Source organism: Solea solea, chromosome 18 (genome assembly GCF_958295425.1).
Source record: "Solea solea chromosome 18, fSolSol10.1, whole genome shotgun sequence".
Classification (NCBI taxonomy): domain Eukaryota; kingdom Metazoa; phylum Chordata; class Actinopteri; order Pleuronectiformes; family Soleidae; genus Solea; species Solea solea.
In genome coordinates, this window is record NC_081151.1 from 1,520,976 (window position 1) to 1,538,230 (window position 17,255).

General features: G+C 44.1%; 2 protein-coding genes across 2 annotated transcripts; one reads left to right on the forward strand and one right to left on the reverse strand.

The window, feature by feature from the left end:
* Positions 1–524: 524 nt before the first annotated feature.
* nfkbiab (nuclear factor of kappa light polypeptide gene enhancer in B-cells inhibitor, alpha b) lies at positions 525–9,758 on the reverse strand. Its single transcript, XM_058616295.1, has 7 exons — positions 9,664–9,758; positions 3,852–4,176; positions 2,448–2,553; positions 2,149–2,359; positions 1,590–1,678; positions 1,201–1,461; positions 525–1,088 (listed from the first exon to the last, which is right to left on the reverse strand). Exons 1-7 carry the CDS (start codon positions 9,752–9,754, stop codon positions 1,053–1,055), a joined length of 1,119 nt encoding a protein of 372 aa, XP_058472278.1. The 5' UTR covers positions 9,755–9,758; the 3' UTR covers positions 525–1,052.
* A 5,329-nt stretch (positions 9,759–15,087) lies between these two features.
* LOC131445215 (insulinoma-associated protein 2) lies at positions 15,088–17,254 on the forward strand. Its single transcript, XM_058616145.1, has 2 exons — positions 15,088–15,247; positions 15,335–17,254. The coding sequence occupies exons 1-2, from the start codon at positions 15,088–15,090 to the stop codon at positions 17,143–17,145; spliced, it is 1,971 nt and encodes a 656-aa protein (XP_058472128.1). The 3' UTR covers positions 17,146–17,254.
* The last annotated feature ends 1 nt before the right edge of the window (position 17,255 follows it).

A 17,255-nucleotide genomic window follows, 5' to 3' on the forward strand; every position in this document is an offset into this window, starting at 1 on the left:
CGACGTGAGTGACCAATCCCCGCTCTGCACACACTCACAAAATTTCCCCAAGGCCTTATCTCTATGCACAAACACACACGTACACACACACACACACAGCAGGAAGAACTGTGTTGCAGACCAGTTCCTCATTCAGAAGATGCAAGCTGTCACGCTGTCAGGCCTTTCCTGCATGACATGCACTTATCTGACAGACAGCAGTGTTGATGGAGGCGTTCACAAGAACAGACAACACCAGCAGAGACCAACGTCTGTCCTGTTTAAAGTTACAGAAGGGGTGGAAAATTACCAGTAAATTTCCAGAAACTCAACTGGACATTTTGGATAGTTTAAAGAAATGGTCGTATACAAATATAAACATTTTAACCTGGGCTTAAATGTTTGGCTTTCAACAGATCAGGTTTGTTGAAATAATCTTTGTCATGTGATGGAGGTCGTGTGTACAACATTATTTACCAACTATATTTAAATGACCAACCTTCAATTTTGAACATTTCCCGTTTAATCACACACACAAGGCCGTATCTGTTAAATATGCGTCTTTTAATTTAACTGGAGTTTGCTGCGCTGTTTGCTGTCTGACATTTACAACCTACTCAAACTGTACAGATTCACAGATTCCATAAAAAATACATCTCAGTATACACAGCATTTACAATATCACACAACAGAGCTGTTGCACGGTTCATCTGTGTGGTTGCTGTCGTTTGTGATAACGATGTTCGCAGAACACAAGCGATCCTCTCATGGTGTAGCAAAGCCGTCACGTGCTAAAGTGTCAGTTCACACCTTGCCGTTTGCTCTCCTGCAGCCTGCAGTCCTCGCAGGGTTTCTTCGGCCACCGGTCTCCATCTTTGCCCTTTTGCAGCTGCCCGTCTGTCCTTTTTTTTTGTCAGCGGTTTAACGCCTGCTCCGCGTCACCCACACCGCCACCGGGCTGCCGTGACATCGTTCCAGAGGGCAGCAGACGAGCCGAGCCATTCCTTCAGTCCTTCACTGCCATCATCACAGCCTCGTTCCTCTGTAACTTCCCCCGCGTCTCTCGTTTCCTGCTAATGTCCATTCCAGTGAATGTCATCATAACCCACCTGTGGAGGAGAGAGGAAATGGTTACACACACACACACACACACACACACACACACACACAAAGCAAGAGATTTTCATTCATTATTAAAATGACACAATTCTCTCCACGCACCTCCTCGTCAGACTTGTCGTCCTCCTCTTCCTCGCTGTCGTCTGATTCACTGTCGGGTAGATCCCTCAGTGCAGGGTTGGTCCGCGAGTACAGCTCCTGCCTGATGTCAAAGCTGCTGTAGCCGTAGGTGAGGTGGTAGGGGGAGTGGCCTCCCGAGGTCAGGAGGTTGGCGTCCGCTCCCTTTTTCAGCAGCAGTTGGACCAGCGAGAGGTTCTGCTGATCCACAGCCAGGTGCAGCGCGCTGCGGCCATTGTGCTGCTCCTAAGAGAGGACAGAAGATGTTAATGTGCAAAGGTAAAAGTGTTGACTGGGTCTTAAACTGTGGATTTTAAGCGTGTATTTTCATATGTAAATGTCGCGTTGTGTGTGTGTGTGTGTGTGTTACGTACCTTTGAGTTGATGTCAGCTCCAAGCTCAACCATGTTCTCCACCAGTGACAGGAAACCATGAACTGAGGCGAGATGGAGGCAGTTCTGACCTGAACGACACAAAACAACACAAGATCAGTTTAACTCACGTCAACAGCTCTGTGTGTGAATTATAATTCAGAAAACAACACAATTCAACATTTACTTGTAAAAATGTGCTTTTTATGACCCATTTGTGTACAAGTCTAAAAGTAGAAGCTCATAATGTGACGCTATGAAAGAGTATTCCTCATGCTTAAACACTTCCTTCTGTCTAATCATAGTGTTCATGGATAATGGGCAGCTGAAATTATATTTTCGTCCACCGCCCGTCGTAAATAGAAGCCGAGACCGTGAGCAGACCGGTCAGTGTCACGTCTGTTTTCTAAAGCAGAAATTACCATCTCCACAAAATACTCTGAACACCAAGCGTTCCTACTAAAGTCCTCTGCTCTCTCCTAATAGCGCAGACAGTGGTGAACCTTTTTAACTTCATCTAATATTAATAATATAAACTTCTGTTCATATACTACCGACTCACCATCGTAGTTGTATGCAGCCATCGCCGTGTGTAGGTGCTGAGAGCGAGAGTACTGCGTGAGGACGCTGAAGCACAGCAGGTTGCCATGACGACAGGCGATGTGAAGAGGCGTGTCCCCCCTGTTGTCCACCAGCGTGGGGTCGCAGCCGGACGCCAGCAGGTGCTGACACACGTCAGCCTGGTTCGTTATTACCGCTAAGTGGAGAGCAGTCTGGAGTGGGAGAAAAATATCGAAATAAGTTCTTTGTGTAAAAAAAAAAGACAGAGGGGTAAGACAGTGACGGTAAGACCTCACATACCTGTCTCAGGTCATTCTGTCTGTCCAGGAAGTCTGTGTTCCTGGACACATCAACCATAGATCTGATGTAATCTTTGGCTTCATGGATGACGGCCAGGTGTAGTAGCCTGTAGAGATACAGAACAAAGCTGTTAAAGACCTGTAACCACTGACATTTTGTAAATAAATAAACAAACAACAAGCTTGTACACACCTATGACCATGACAGAAATATTTAGATTGAACATACAATAGTTTAGAGCAGAATCACTGGCTCCTTTATATGAAAAACTGGAGCTTTTTCTGGGCAAAACTCAAGTTAGAAAGATCTCATGTGGCCTGGAAATGCCTCAGGATCCTTCAGGAAGTGTTGCTGACGAGAGATAATCCTGCTGCCACTGACACTGACCACTTTAGATAATGAAGTGGGAATACGTGGGGACGGACAGACTGAAAACCAGTGTGAATAGGTTGTTGTGTGATGTTTTAAACACATTAAAACCCACTGCAGAGCTGTGGCTTTAACACACGTCACACATGAGCTCAACTTCAAATCAAAGTAACACGGTTTTTCATGCTTCCAAGAGTTCATTCCCCCGAGTCACAATGTTCAACTCTGACCCAGTGGAAACTCATTTAACAACAATGACGATAATGATGATAATTATGATGATGATGATGATGATGAATGCACAGCCTCTGACTGCAGTTGTGTAACATACAGTAGAGGCTTTGGTCTGTTTACTGCACACTTGGATAAAAGCTACTGAGTGAATGTGAAAGTTTGAAATGCTTCATGCACAGCAGCTTAAAGAGACCTCAAATATTCACGTTAAAGCATCATTTTTATTATCAAACTCATATTTTTTAGCAGAAAAACGATATTATGAGCTGATTTAGTGACTCGTTTATCGACACTGGCTTTAGTTTTCCTGCAACAATAAGGCACAGGCAGCTCAGTGAGTGTAGGGTTTCACTCTCTGTCTCCACTGCTGTAATTTAAGGACTTTTTTCTACTTTTTTTTTTCCTCTTCTTCTTCTTCTCGTTTCATAGGCGCGCGCGTGTCCGTCGAATTCCTTGGCCGCGCGCCTGGGACTTTCCCAACCTGACCCGCGGCCATAGTAGATTCCCTCCTGATAATGAAGCCTTTTGTTTACGTCCAGAACCAGCGGCCACGGACGAACATAAAGCCATTAACTAACCCAACACCGCCTCTGTGTTTCCTCAGCTCTGGAGTGACTTAGTTTTTAAAGCATTGAAGTTTTGAGGCCAAACTCAAAGTCAGGCCTGTGCGTTGTAAAGACTTCAGTCACAAACCCGTTCCCCACAGGAAAAGGAATCAAATTTCCTCCGAGACCCGAGCTGGGCCTGCTCCAGTGACTCTGCTGCTAAACTCCCGACAAACTCACGCGTGAAATGACTTACGTGTCTCCGTCCTCCGTGGTCTGTGTTTTCCACTCCGGCTGCTCCTCGACTGCAGCGGGTGGATGTTGGTGATTCGGCGGCTCGAGGCTCAAGTGGAGCTGGCGGATCTCGTCCGCCACAGCCTGGTACTCCTCCTCCTTCAGGGAGTCCAGGCCGCTGTCGAGCCGCTCCTCTGTCGACTGCGCCGCCTTCTCGTCTTTAGAATCTCGGTTGTAATCCATTTGGTTGAGTATACTGGTCCGGTGCAGGTCCATGTTTGTGTTCGTGTGGTGTTGTCGGTGTCGGGGTGCGTTTGTCTGCGGACCGTGATGTGCAGCAGCAGTTTCTGAGGGAGGGAGGGAGGGCGGGGGGCGGAGCTTACAGCGAGGTGGGGGATTTCCAGAAAAGTGTCACTCAGAATAACACAGTACACAGATCTCTGGCTCCAGGAGGGGATTTCAGACACATTATAAACACACAGGCAGTCTGCAGTCATTCTGCAGTCATACAGCAGTCTACATCTGCTGCACTCCTACAACATTACAAAAATACCACATTTCCATTAACAAATGTGCTATTTTCTGCATTTACAGTCTATTAAACTAAGAATTATTAGATACCAGGGCCGGCCCAAGACTTATGGGGCCCTAAGCTGAATTTGACACCACCACCACTAACTCAGAGAAGCCAGTACTTGACTGTTATTGATACAATTATTATTGATATTATTGATATTTACTTATGTTTTTAAACTTTGAAGCAGGGGTGTCAAACACATGGCCCGCGGGCCAGAACTAGCCCACCAGAGGGTCCAATCTAGCCCACCAGAGGATGAATTTGTGAAAATTTCACAGTATAATTAGAAGCTAATCATAATGTCAAATACCATATTTCTCAGTTCCAGATACCTGTGATCTGTAGGTTGTACTGCACCTGTGTAAATGGTCATTTTAGGCATAATATTGTTGAAATTGCACTTATCTTTCCATAAGAAATGTCATAATGTTTTGTAAAAAGACACTTCATAAAATGCAAAACCAAGGGAAACATTTGTAGTTGTTAATGCATGCATTGCAACTACAAAATAAAAACAAACCACTTCAGTGCAAGTCTGATGCTGATTTCAGGGTCTGCTCTCTTGGCTTGGGGGCCCAGATAATCGCCTCTTACTGTTGTTTTCGTTTAATTACTATTCCATTCATGAGATTCTGAGGAACAGGAGCAGAGGGATGGAAGTATGGAAAGTCCTCAAACTACAAGGCTGTTTGTCAGCATGTCCCTGCTGCTGAGTCACTAAAACAAGAGGAAATGTTGCTCTGCACGGCCTCGGCGCAGGACTTTCCTCCAAAACTTTACGTGATTGCAGCACGTTTGTCAAAAACACGGACACCACACGGTGACGCTTATGCTGGATCTGATGCTGGCATCTGTGCTGACACATCATGACATTGGTCTTCATGTTAACAGATATTTGTACATAAACAGCGTTTTAAAGTGGTTTAAAGGTCCTGTGTGTGACATTTAAGAGGGTTTATTATGTATTCAAACTGGATGTAAAACCCATAATTATGTCTTTAATCACTTTAAATGAAAGATTGTTTGGTTTTTTGATGCTTTACAGAGGCTGCCATCTTGTACTGTCATGTTCCTGCAGTAGCCATTTTGAAGAAGGAGCTTATTCTGCAAACAGAGAAGAATGACATGCTTTATGGTGTGCAAACACCACCATAGTTACCCAATGCACTTGGAATAGGGAAGGGTAAACAGACGAGTCCTGCGGTTTTTACAGTGTCACCATTAGATGTCACCCATTCTTACACAGCGAACATTTAAAGCTCATTTTGTCGTAGTTGTTGTTTTTTCAAAAATGGTTTCACAGAACTAAGTAAGAAATCAATGTTGTAATGTAATCTTACTGTACTTAAATTAATAAATGTGTTATTCGATCAGCAGACAGAGGATCTGAGACACAAGTCTCATTCCCACAACAACAGAGGACGTGAGGATTGTAAATGACAATGAATAAAATTGACCAAAAGTCACTTCCTTCAAAGAAAATAAAAACTCTACACTGCTCTTTACTGTGTTTCTGTCAAGTTTTATGAGTGAAAAAAATGTTTTTTGAAATTTTTATTGACCAAGTGGGAAAAAATGGGTAAAACCGCCCTTGAAGTACAAAATTAACATATCTGTACTTTAATTTGTTATTTATATTTCTAGCAACTTTTACTTTTACTCCACTACATGTTCCTCTAACTGTCTCTGTTACTCATTACGACCAAATCAAATCAGAAGAAGAAGAAGCACACGCTTCAACATGGGGTTAAGTGTCTTTGCTCAAGGACACATACTGTATATAGACAAGCAGGGCCAGGAATTGAATACACAACCTTTCAGTTGAAAGACAACACACCACTTTTTACTTAATACTTAATACTTTTACTTCTAAAATTAATATTTGATATGTATATTTCAGGCTGAAAAGATTGACTAATTTAAAGTGGAAAAAATGTTTATATTTTTACTGCAGATTTTGGGAAGGTGACGTTTTCTGCCACTAAGAACAAAATAGTAAGTTTTTTTTAAGGGAACTCTTAAGGGTCAATCAAATATGTTAAAATCTATACAGTGGTATGGGAGTCACACATCTACACTAATACTTAAATCCTCAAACCAACAAGTTGCCTCTGTAGTCTCAGCATTTAAAAAAAAGAAAAAGAAAAAAAAGAAATTCACCATCTTTCCGTTCACTGGTTCTCAAACTGGGGTTCATGACACAAAACGCTCCCCCTCTGTGCACCAGTCTGAGTATTCTGTGGGGTCGACACTCAAATGGTGCAGATTATCTTACTGTCTTACGATCAGTGAAGTGAAGCATGTATGCATTTACTAATTGTGCTGAACATCCTGGCAGCTGTTTCTGAAACACAGTGACTAACTCTGCTGCTGCTGCTGCAGATGTTACCGACAAGTTGCTCAAACCTGCAGTCACTCTCTCTCTCTTCCAGGAACCTCACATCAGGTCAAATATTCAAGTTCCTCGCAGATAAAATGGAAAGATTCCAAGTTCTGCGAGACTTAGCGAGCGAGGCTGTGACCTGCCCCTTTAGATGATAGTCATCAGCCAGATGAACATGATGTTCTGGAGGCCTGGGGGAAACTCCAGGCCTTGTTTTTTACCTCCCATTGTTCAGCGCGTGTGACCAGTTAGACTGGGAAGCTCATGCTTCGCTCAGTCTCAGCACTTTTTTTCTGCTGTCACGTTAGCAGCAGTTGAGCAACAGGATTACAATCAGGAAAGGAGGCTCACAGATATGCAAATGATTTTTCAAGCACTGACGTTTGAAACCCCAGAGTATTCACTACATTAAGAAGAATTGACTTTGCATAATGTGTACTAGAATGTGAGGACAACACAGACAACATTCCCACACACTGATCATTGAAAATACAACAAGTTCACAGTCAGTAAAACGTGCACACAGCTGACTGCAAGGCATTGATTTGTATTTTATGATTTTATGATGGGAATATTGAATATTTTAATTCTATCTTTGCATGATCAAACGTTTTTTTTTAATGTCACTTCCCACCTTTCCTATCTTTTTAAGACAATAAAACCTCAAGACAAAGCAAATGTTAGCATAATAACGCCTTTGATGAGCATCTAATATTATTTTGACAAACAACTATTTTCAAGTGATATATGTGCTTTTTTTGTTTTTATATACTTTTTATTTATAGATGTTTTTACATTTTAGTCGAAAAACTGAAAAATGCAAAGCAAAAAGCAAATACCAACCAGTCCCTATCATTCACCTGTCCTCAACATTCACCTGTCCTCACCATTCTCCTGTCCTCAACTTTCACCTGTCCTCACCTGACCCCATCATTCACCTGTCCTCACCTGTCCTTATCATTCTCCTGTCCTCAACATTCACCTGTCCTCACCTGACCCCATCATTCACCTGTCCTCACCTGTCCTCATCATTCACCTGTCTAGATTTCAAAAATATAGCAGTAACACTTCCAAAAAAAAGTACTTAAGTAAAAGTAAAATGACTTTAAAAAGTACAAGTACACAAAAAACCGACTCAATTACAGTAAAGTGAGTAAATGTAATATTATGTTAATTATAAGAACTCTGTGAAAAGAAAAAGATTAAATACATTTATGAGTCCTGAGCAGGGTTTTCTGCGAACGACTGATCGAGATCACAAGGAAGAATTTAAGTGAGCCGTGACTCTTGAGTGAGAGAACAGCTTCAGTAAAGATGTTTAACTGATGAGGTTAGGATGATCGGACGCAGAGGACATGAATCATTTTGACTGGAAGTCAGATCACTGATTTATCTGATGCTAAAGTGTGAAGTAAAAAAAACGTACAAAAATTCCAACGTGCTGAATATAGCCGAGAAAAAAGTACAGCAATAATTACTGACCCTGGTGTGTGTGTGTGTGTGATCAATATTTGTGATTTTCCTTTGTTGCTTTGCTGCATGTAACTGTGAGTCATCAGTGCTTCAGCAGGAATGTGCTTCAACTGGAAACAGGGGAAAGGTAGAAGAGACGGTAGAAGAGACGGTAGAAGACACGGTAGAAGACACGGTAGCAGAGACGGTAGAAGAGACGGTAGAAGACACAGTAGAAGAGACGGTAGAAGACACAGTAGAAGAGACAGTAGAAGAGACGGTAGAAGACACAGTAGAAGAGACGGTAGAAGAGACGGTAGAAGAGACGGTAGAAGACACGGTAGAAGAGACGGTAGAAGAGTCGGTAGAAGAGACGGTAGAAGACACAGTAGAAGAGACGGTGTACATTTGACTGTCGCTGTGATTTTTGCACATGAAGGATTTAACCTCGTACATTTCCCGGACCAACGCGCTGCCAAACACACATTTATAAATTGTGTTTGATAAAAGCAGCGATTCTTTGTAATCGTCCTTAACATGGTGGCTTCTTTTCTTTTAAAGCTGTAGTATGTAACAGTTCAAATATAGACACACTCAGCACTCTCTCTCTCTCTCATGTGTCATGTTGTGTGTCTGTGTGTGTTTTATTACAGAAAGCAGAAGCATCAACAGCTGCACTGCGGAGACGAAAGATTATCATCTGATTTTATTGCCTCTAATTTAGTTCAGCAATTCCCAAAAGTGTGGGCCGCAGCCCCCTAGTGGGCTGTGACGGTACTGCAGATGAGTCTTTATATCTATAGTACAGTTTTATTTTCATGGCTGTAAATGTACGGGTAGCCAGTATGTTTTTTTTTAATATATATCTCATATCTGATCTAGTGATGTTTTTTTGTGTGGTGAATAAAAACTCTTCCTGTTTGCATTCAAACATTCTTTAAATGACGAGAAGGAAATTATCATTTAGGAGGATTATTAACGTTTGAAACGATCCAAGTCTCTTTATATATATTTTCCCTTTAAATGAGTCGGCCTATTCAAACTAATGTAACCCTTTAAAGGCTACAATAAACTACAATAATTTCCATAAAATACTTTTCTGGTAACTTACTTGTACTTTTACTCTAAAAGTGTCCCCTTTTAAGTATTTTATACATAGACTGTGTCAGTGTGTGTCACACCTGCTTGTACAGTATCAGTGCACGTGTGTGTGTGTGTGTGTGTGTGTCAGTGGGAATCCCTGAGAGTTCTGGACATGAGTCGACATGAGTACAACACTAAATGACTCATCACATGCACACACACACCATAACACGCAAACTGAATGATGACTCATCAAATAATGCGCTGATCACATGACAGTGAGACATGAACTGAGCTGGAGTTTTACAGCGATCACCTGCGTCTTTTTTGTTTTTTTACCTGCTTCCTCGTCTTCTCCTCCTCCTCCTCCACTTTCTGCTTCTTTCACAGCCGTGTGATGTGAGTGACCGACCGTCTGTTCACGTTTCATTTCACTTCGTGTCAGAAAGAAAGAACAGAAGAAGGGAAAACCCGTGTAAATGAGTGATGATGATCATAAATGTATAAATAGATGATTCATGCAGACATGTTTCAACAAGGTTGGTTAAAGCGAAGCAGAATTCAAATATTCTGGACTATAATGTACGTTCTATTTGATCTTATTACAGTCGTATTGTTAATATCTTTCTATATTGTACTTTCACATTATGTGGAAATGCATGTTTATTCTTATTTATTATCTTTGCTGCTAGGACACTGCAGGACTAATAAAGGACTGATTTTGTCTTAAAGACACAAAGTAGGTTAGAGTACAGTTTCATGACGAGGTGGAGTAAAGGTGGCAGCAGGTCAGGACTCTGACAGGGCAGCTTTGAACGTGGGTGTCTTTAACAGAACAACAGAGCGTGGCTTTTAGTTCTCATTACTTTGCACTTTTGTGTTGCTGAGTCTGCACTGATGAGGGGTGTTTGTGTGTGTGTGTGGGGGGGGGGGGGGGGGGGGGGATGGCCAGTCCACTGCAACTTTCTACAGATGACAGAAAAACAGATCTGCACAAATATCACACCTTAATCATTTTAAATGTGTTATTCAAATGAACATGAGAAGAATTAATGTAAAAAACAAACCATCCTGAGTCTTCTTATGTTCCGTTTCCTGTTTTATTTTGAAATAATCACCACTGCCTCTGGTTTCAGTGTCTGTGCTTCCTGTAGAGTTTCCCTGCCCCGCCCTCAGGTCAGCGTGTAAAAATGAATTAGGTGAAGTAGCAGCTGAACATTCCTCACTTCTCCATTCTCTGACAAATGTGATATAAAAACATAAAAGAACAATTCATACAATCAGGTGATCGTACACTTAATCCTTTTATCTTCAATTTCTGCCAAATGAAAATAACTTTTTACACACTGGACATTTAAAACAAGCGTAAAACACAGACGTTGGAAGAAAGATATTGAAGTTCTCATCCTTGTGTTAGAATATAAAGTATTTAATATAGTGATGTATCTCATGTGGCAAATATCCAACACACTGTGAATCTTTTACATATTGAATGTTGAACTGAAGCTTAACTTATATTAATATTTGCATTATTTAAACCTAAAGTTCAGCATTTACACCCTCACAGAGATCCACAGCTCCAGTTTCCTGTCTTTCACAGATGATAACAGAAGTCAAGTGTCTCATTTCCTTGAATAAAATAATAAATAAACACACCTGAACCTGACACCTGAACAGCAGCAGAAAAATAAATCAACTCTGACCTAATTTTTGCTGATGCACACTTCTGTGGTCATGTGGTACAGACACTGGAGCGGATTATGGTCAGGTGGAGTCATCAGAGAGCAGCTGTTTACTCTGCAGAGAAGAACTCTGTCAGCAGGGGGAGTCAGAGAGCCACACGCTGTTTCTGTTGAACAGAGAACTGAAAAGACGTCAAATCAGTCCTTGCGCTGCGGATCTGAGACGGACGGGGAACCACAAAAGCAACTGAGAAGAATCTTTAAAACATATTTGACTCTAAATCATTTTATTATAAGTTAAATAAATTCACTGTGTGATGCAGTATATCCTTATAAACAATAAAAGCCTACAGTTACAATAAATGATGATCATTTTGCAGACTTTTCATGGACTCACATGTGAGTCCATGAAGTTCATCAAATCAATCTTAACTTTCTCTTGCATCATTAGATTGAGTCTAAATTTCACGTTTCAATCCTAACAGGGATTAAATTAATCTGCTGGTTGTGTATGAGACGTGTGAGCGCTGAGACACAGACATGGAAATAAACTTCAGATGGATTTGGTTTTTACGAGCAACAATTTGGCTCCTGAGAATCTCCACCACTAGATGGAGTCAGAGAGTCATTTTAGTGACGTGTGACAGACGTTACAGGTGTACGTGTGTGTTCTTGTATAGGTATCTTTGTGAGCACCAAAACACTTGTACACCTAAGGAAGTGAGGACAAAACAAAACGTCTCTTTCAGGGTTAAGACCTGGTTTTAGGGTAAAGGTTATGGTGAGGCACTTAGTTGTGATGGTTAGGGTAAGGGTTAGGGAATGCATTATGTCAATGAATGTGTGAGAGAGAGATTTTTCCTGTTCCGTTCATTTTAACAACAATTATTGTTACAGTGTCACGTTAGAATGTGTCTGTGTTTCTGCATGTTACTAAAAACGCATTCATTGTGGAGCTGCAACGACTACTTTGAATAAGTAAACAAACTTCAGCTGGTTAAATGTGAACATGTTGTGTTTTCTTTGCTGCACGAAACAAAGAAACCATGGAAACTGAGAACCCATTTCAACATTTTCTGACATTTTGCAGATACATGCAGTTCTCTCACTGACTCTTAACTTCTCTTATGATCCAAATGTTCAGACTGGATTTATAAACGTACTGTGTGAGCGCCAGTTCTCCTCCTCACAGAGTTTCAGTTATTGGACTCACGAGGCCGATAACTGAGGCCAACTCAGGGTTATAACGTATCATAACTACATTACAATGTACAGCCCATCATAAGCAACATCATTAACTCTAAATTAAACCTCAACCAGAACTCAAAGAGCCTAACACTGGACTCAGGAAAATGATCACGTGAAATGTGATAAATGTGATAATTATCGTGCATCTGGCTCCGCACACACAGATGAAGATGTAAACTCTATGTAAACACAGGCGGAACAGCGCGGCTGTGTGATACTGCGCTACTTACAGGCCTGTGAGCGACAGATCAATAGAGTCATTTTCAACAGTCTGGAGGATTATCACCTCACTGCTCACTGATGCGATGCACGCACACACACACACGCACACACACACGCACACTGAAAGCCTCATACTCACATGGATCCATATTTTTCTTGCAGGAGATTGAGAACGTTTAGCTGTTTTTAAAGCGCTGTCAGTCCCTCCTCACATCAACTGACTGACTGACGTTTGTGTCATTATTGTAACATCGATGCAGAGCACGCGGCAGCCTGGAGCCACGCTTCACTCCTGCAAAGATGCACAGACACCATGCAACAATAGTTAAGACACAGTTCATAGATTCATAAATGCATCCATGTCACATCAGAAATACACTGTATGGACAAAAGTATGTGGACGCAGGGAGTGTAATGAGCAAATATTGCAGCTAAAACAGCTTCCACACTTCTTAGGGTCTAAGAAGAAGAAGGAGGGGCCTAGAGACCAAAGCCTGATTGAAACACCTGAATTCAACACTTTTGTCCGTAAAGTGTTCATTAAGTGACACAACAAAAGAGTTTGCTGAGGTGTGGCCACTCAGCAGTGCATACAAAACAACATGAAATACTTATAATAACAGCAGTTTATATTGTAGTATAAGGACTTTCAGCTTTGACAAATAGTTTTTGTCATTCACATAGAGAGAAAACTCCTTTTAAATAAGACACACTTTTGACTTTTAAGCCAAATGTGTTTTTAAAACAAGTTATTATTAATCTCACTGTGACTTTGATTATGTTTCTCATTATTTTTCTGAGTTGTTTTTGAATGGAGACCTCACTCAGTCACGTGTCTGGGGTCAGAGGGAGGTTAAAACAGATAATTACGACAACAACAACAATAATAATAACAAAACCAAAGCAATGGGTGAGGAAGTTCGGTGCCTAATTAGTTTCTAGTCTTGGACACAGACAGTGACGCTCATCTCATTTCTATTCTCATGTCTATTCCCCAGGGGGCCCCTGGTCACGCCAGCAACGACCCCCCGAGCTCGTTCTCACGCTCACGCGCCTTGATTGATTTCCAGGGAACGGCAGCGGCTCTGCCCGCGCTCACTGGCCGAGCTACAGAGCGCCTGCTCCCGCAGAGGAGCCAGCCCGAGCCCGCGGGGGAGGAGAGGATGCACCGATGAATGAATGAATGAATCTCTGTCCCATCTCTTATCAGCCAGAGCAGCTTCTATTGGGGGGGGGGGGGGCTGAGGTTTTCTCACCAGCTGAGACAAAAAAGACACTGATAATGAGACAGAGGACAAAAACGGTCATTAGCAGACTTTAAAACATGATCACTATCTGCTGATTACAGATGTGACATAAACCACTCAGATCAGCTCTCAGCTCACTGTTAATTACCACATACAACATGGAAATAAAATGATCTATTATTATTATTCTTGTTATTATTTAACCAGAGAATCTGACCTGACCTTAACTGCCCATCAGTTACAGTTTGAGTTACTTCAGTACAGTTCATTATTATGATGATAATGTTTTATTTTGATATTAAAGCTCCATTCAGGCAGCAGCAGCTCTCCACACTGCTGTTAACCAAACAATAAAATAATCCTTTATTTTGAAGGGAATGAGTGGAGCCACATTTACAAACAGTAAACTAATATGTAGCATTTTGACGTAAAACTATAAACATACAGTATGTGTTTTATAAGAGAATAAACTACAAATGCTCCTTCAGATGCTTGATATATAGCCTATAAATGAATACTCTAACGCAGGGGTGTCCAAGCTGTTGAAATTTGATATGGGCTTGTATTAAGATGCAAGTATTACTGGGAAATGAATATTTATATTAATATAATTGAAATTGAAATTACAGATATCTTATTTTTTTCTCAAAAAGTGACCCATATCTGAAATCTGCATTTACACTTGTTATCTGCTGGAGACACAAACCACACACACTGAGCTGAGAAATGAAGTGAAAGGGAAAGTGATGTTACTATGAAATTTAGAAATCGTAGATCGTGTGTATTGCTTACATTGTAGTCTCAAATGCATGATGTATCTGTGATTGAATCAGATTTATTTCCACATACAAATCATCAGATGATATCTGAACCAAATGCTTTCCCCCTGCTTAGACTGTCAGGGTCATCATATCTGATCACTGCAGTGTAAATGCAGCCAAAGTACAACTTATTGTCATGTATTTTTATGTAGAAGTATCTGCAGCACTTGGTATATGTTTACATTTGTATCCATAATAGTCAGCTACACTCTGAGCTGGTGGGAGGGGAATCACATGCAGCTTAGGGCCCCATAAAGGCTTGAGCCGGCACTGGTCAGGACAGTTACTGGGGGAGGTTTTCACGCTTTACTCCTGTGTCCACGAGAGCAGGTAGAGATTCTGACTTTAGGGGGAAGTGTGTGGTGGGTGGTTGGGTAAGAGGGAGGAGGGGGGAAGGGAGGGAGAGGGGGGAGAGAGAGAGAGAGCTTGCCCTCCTCACTTCAAAGCTGAGCTACTTGAAAGTGCTCTCAGACAGTTGTCCTTCACGCGCAGAGAGAGAGAGTGAGGAGAGAGAGGACCACTCTCACCTCGACCATCACCACTATGCCTCGAGGATTTCTGGTGAAGAGGACCCGCCGGTGCTCGGCTTCATACCGGCCCAGAAACAACAGCAGCAACAGGGCAGAAACATATAAGGGCGATGGCAGCAGCAGCAGCAGCGGCGGCAGCAGCGGCGGCAGCATCATCATCAGCAGCATCAGCAGCAGCAGCAGCAGCAGCAGCAGCAGCAGCACTGATTCTTCGCCGCCGGCGCTGGAAAACCACAGCCACGGGTTGAGCGTCTTCCACTTTCACCGCACGGACGGACAGCTCCCGGTGTCCCGCGAAGACTTAACCGCCGCCGGTGTCAGAGAGGCGTGGAGCCCGCACGTGGAGTCCGCGCTGGAAGCGGAGGCGGACCGGCGCGCGCAGTTACCGGAGACCGAGGAGCAGGTGAGCGAGGTGGACGTTGTGACTCCCGAGGAAGATTTCCCCTGCTTCTTTCCGCCTCCTCCACCTCCACGAGACCTGTCAGTGTCGGAGTCCTGCAGCCCCGTGAAACCGGTGGGCACGAGACTGCTGGAGCGGCACGAGGACGCAGAGAGGCGCGCGCTGTTTCCCGGCAGGTGCCCGGCACCGGAGCTGCCCTTCATGGTGAGTTCCACCCCGACCTCCATCCCCGCTTCTATCGAGAGGCTCCTCGCGAGCAACAGCAGCCACCACGCGCCAAACTACTGTAACAAAGACAAATATGACCCGAGTGAGACTCACGTGCACTTGTTCCCGCCAATAACTTTAATGAAGCAGGAGCAGCAGCACGCGGATAGAAAGCGCACGTTCCTTCAAGCGGATCAGCGCGTGAACAACAGACACAACAAACAGTCATCAAACAGCGCGCCAAAGAAAGCAAAGTTCAACCGGAAACTCAACTTCGAGGACGAGGTGACGACCTCGCCGGTGCTGGGTCTGCGCATCAAGAAGGAGAGTCCAGAGCTGAGGAGGCAGCGGGAGAAATCGTCGGTGAACACCGGGAATCAGCCGCTGAGAGAGTTCATCTGTCAGCTGTGTAAAGAGGAATACTCTGACCCGTTCTCCCTCGCGCAGCACAAGTGCTCCCGCATCGTGCGCGTGGAGTACCGCTGTCCCGAGTGCGACAAAGTCTTCAGCTGTCCCGCAAACCTGGCCTCGCACCGCCGGTGGCACAAACCGCGTCCCGTGAATAACGCGGGAGGAGACGCCGTCACGCACAAGAGCCAGCCGCTAAAGGAGGCGCGAGGACTAATCGCACCGCACGAGACGCAGCAGATGGAGATGGAGGGCAAGGAGAACGAGCTGCTGCGCGTCAACACGCATCAGCACCACAGAGCGATGGACAGCTCCCGCAACGTCAGGCTCCTCATGCACGCGCGGTCTCGCGACATCCCGGACAGCGACAGCCTCGCACCTCCTCACTACGACACCTCGCCTCATTACCGGCTCCCGGGAGAGAGAGCGGCGGACAGTCCACCGTCCAGCCGCCTACTGCTCAACGGAAGCCCGGAGGAGCACGCGGAGCTGCCGCATCAGCAGCAACCGCCGTCGCTGTCCTCGCTGCCGCATCCTCCTCTCTCGTTTGTCCAGTCGTTACCGGAGGAGGAGGTGTACGAGTGCCGGTACTGCGGGAAGAAGTTCCGCCGACAGGCTTACCTCAAGAAACACTTGGCCGCGCACGAGGTGACGGCGCGAGCGTCGCCGCCTGCGTCACAGTACGGCCAGGCGCGCGAGCACAGCGGCGGGAAGAGCCAGGTGTGTCTGTGTCACCTGTGCGGCGCGCGTTTCCCGTCGGTGGAAATCAGGGACAAGCACCACCTGTGGCACGCGATGAGGGACGAGTTGCTGGCGGGAACTCTGGGGGGAGGCGGCGTGTTCCACGCGTACAGAGAGGAGAGCAGCAGCGGGGACTGTGAGCAGCAGCAACAGCAACAGCAACAACAACAACAGCAGCAGCAGCAGCAGATCTTCACGTGCAAACACTGTCCGTCCACATTCTTCAGTTCACCGGGGCTCACGCGACACATCAACAAGTCTCATCCCACCGAAAACCGGCAAGTGATGCTGCTGCAGATGAGCGTGCGGCCGTAGAGACGCACGAGACTGAGGGGAAACAGCAGGTGATGGTAAATCAGTTGTAATCACATCAAGTGTAACAGAATCATGATTCCTGATCAGTCACTGTTTAAAGACCTGCAACT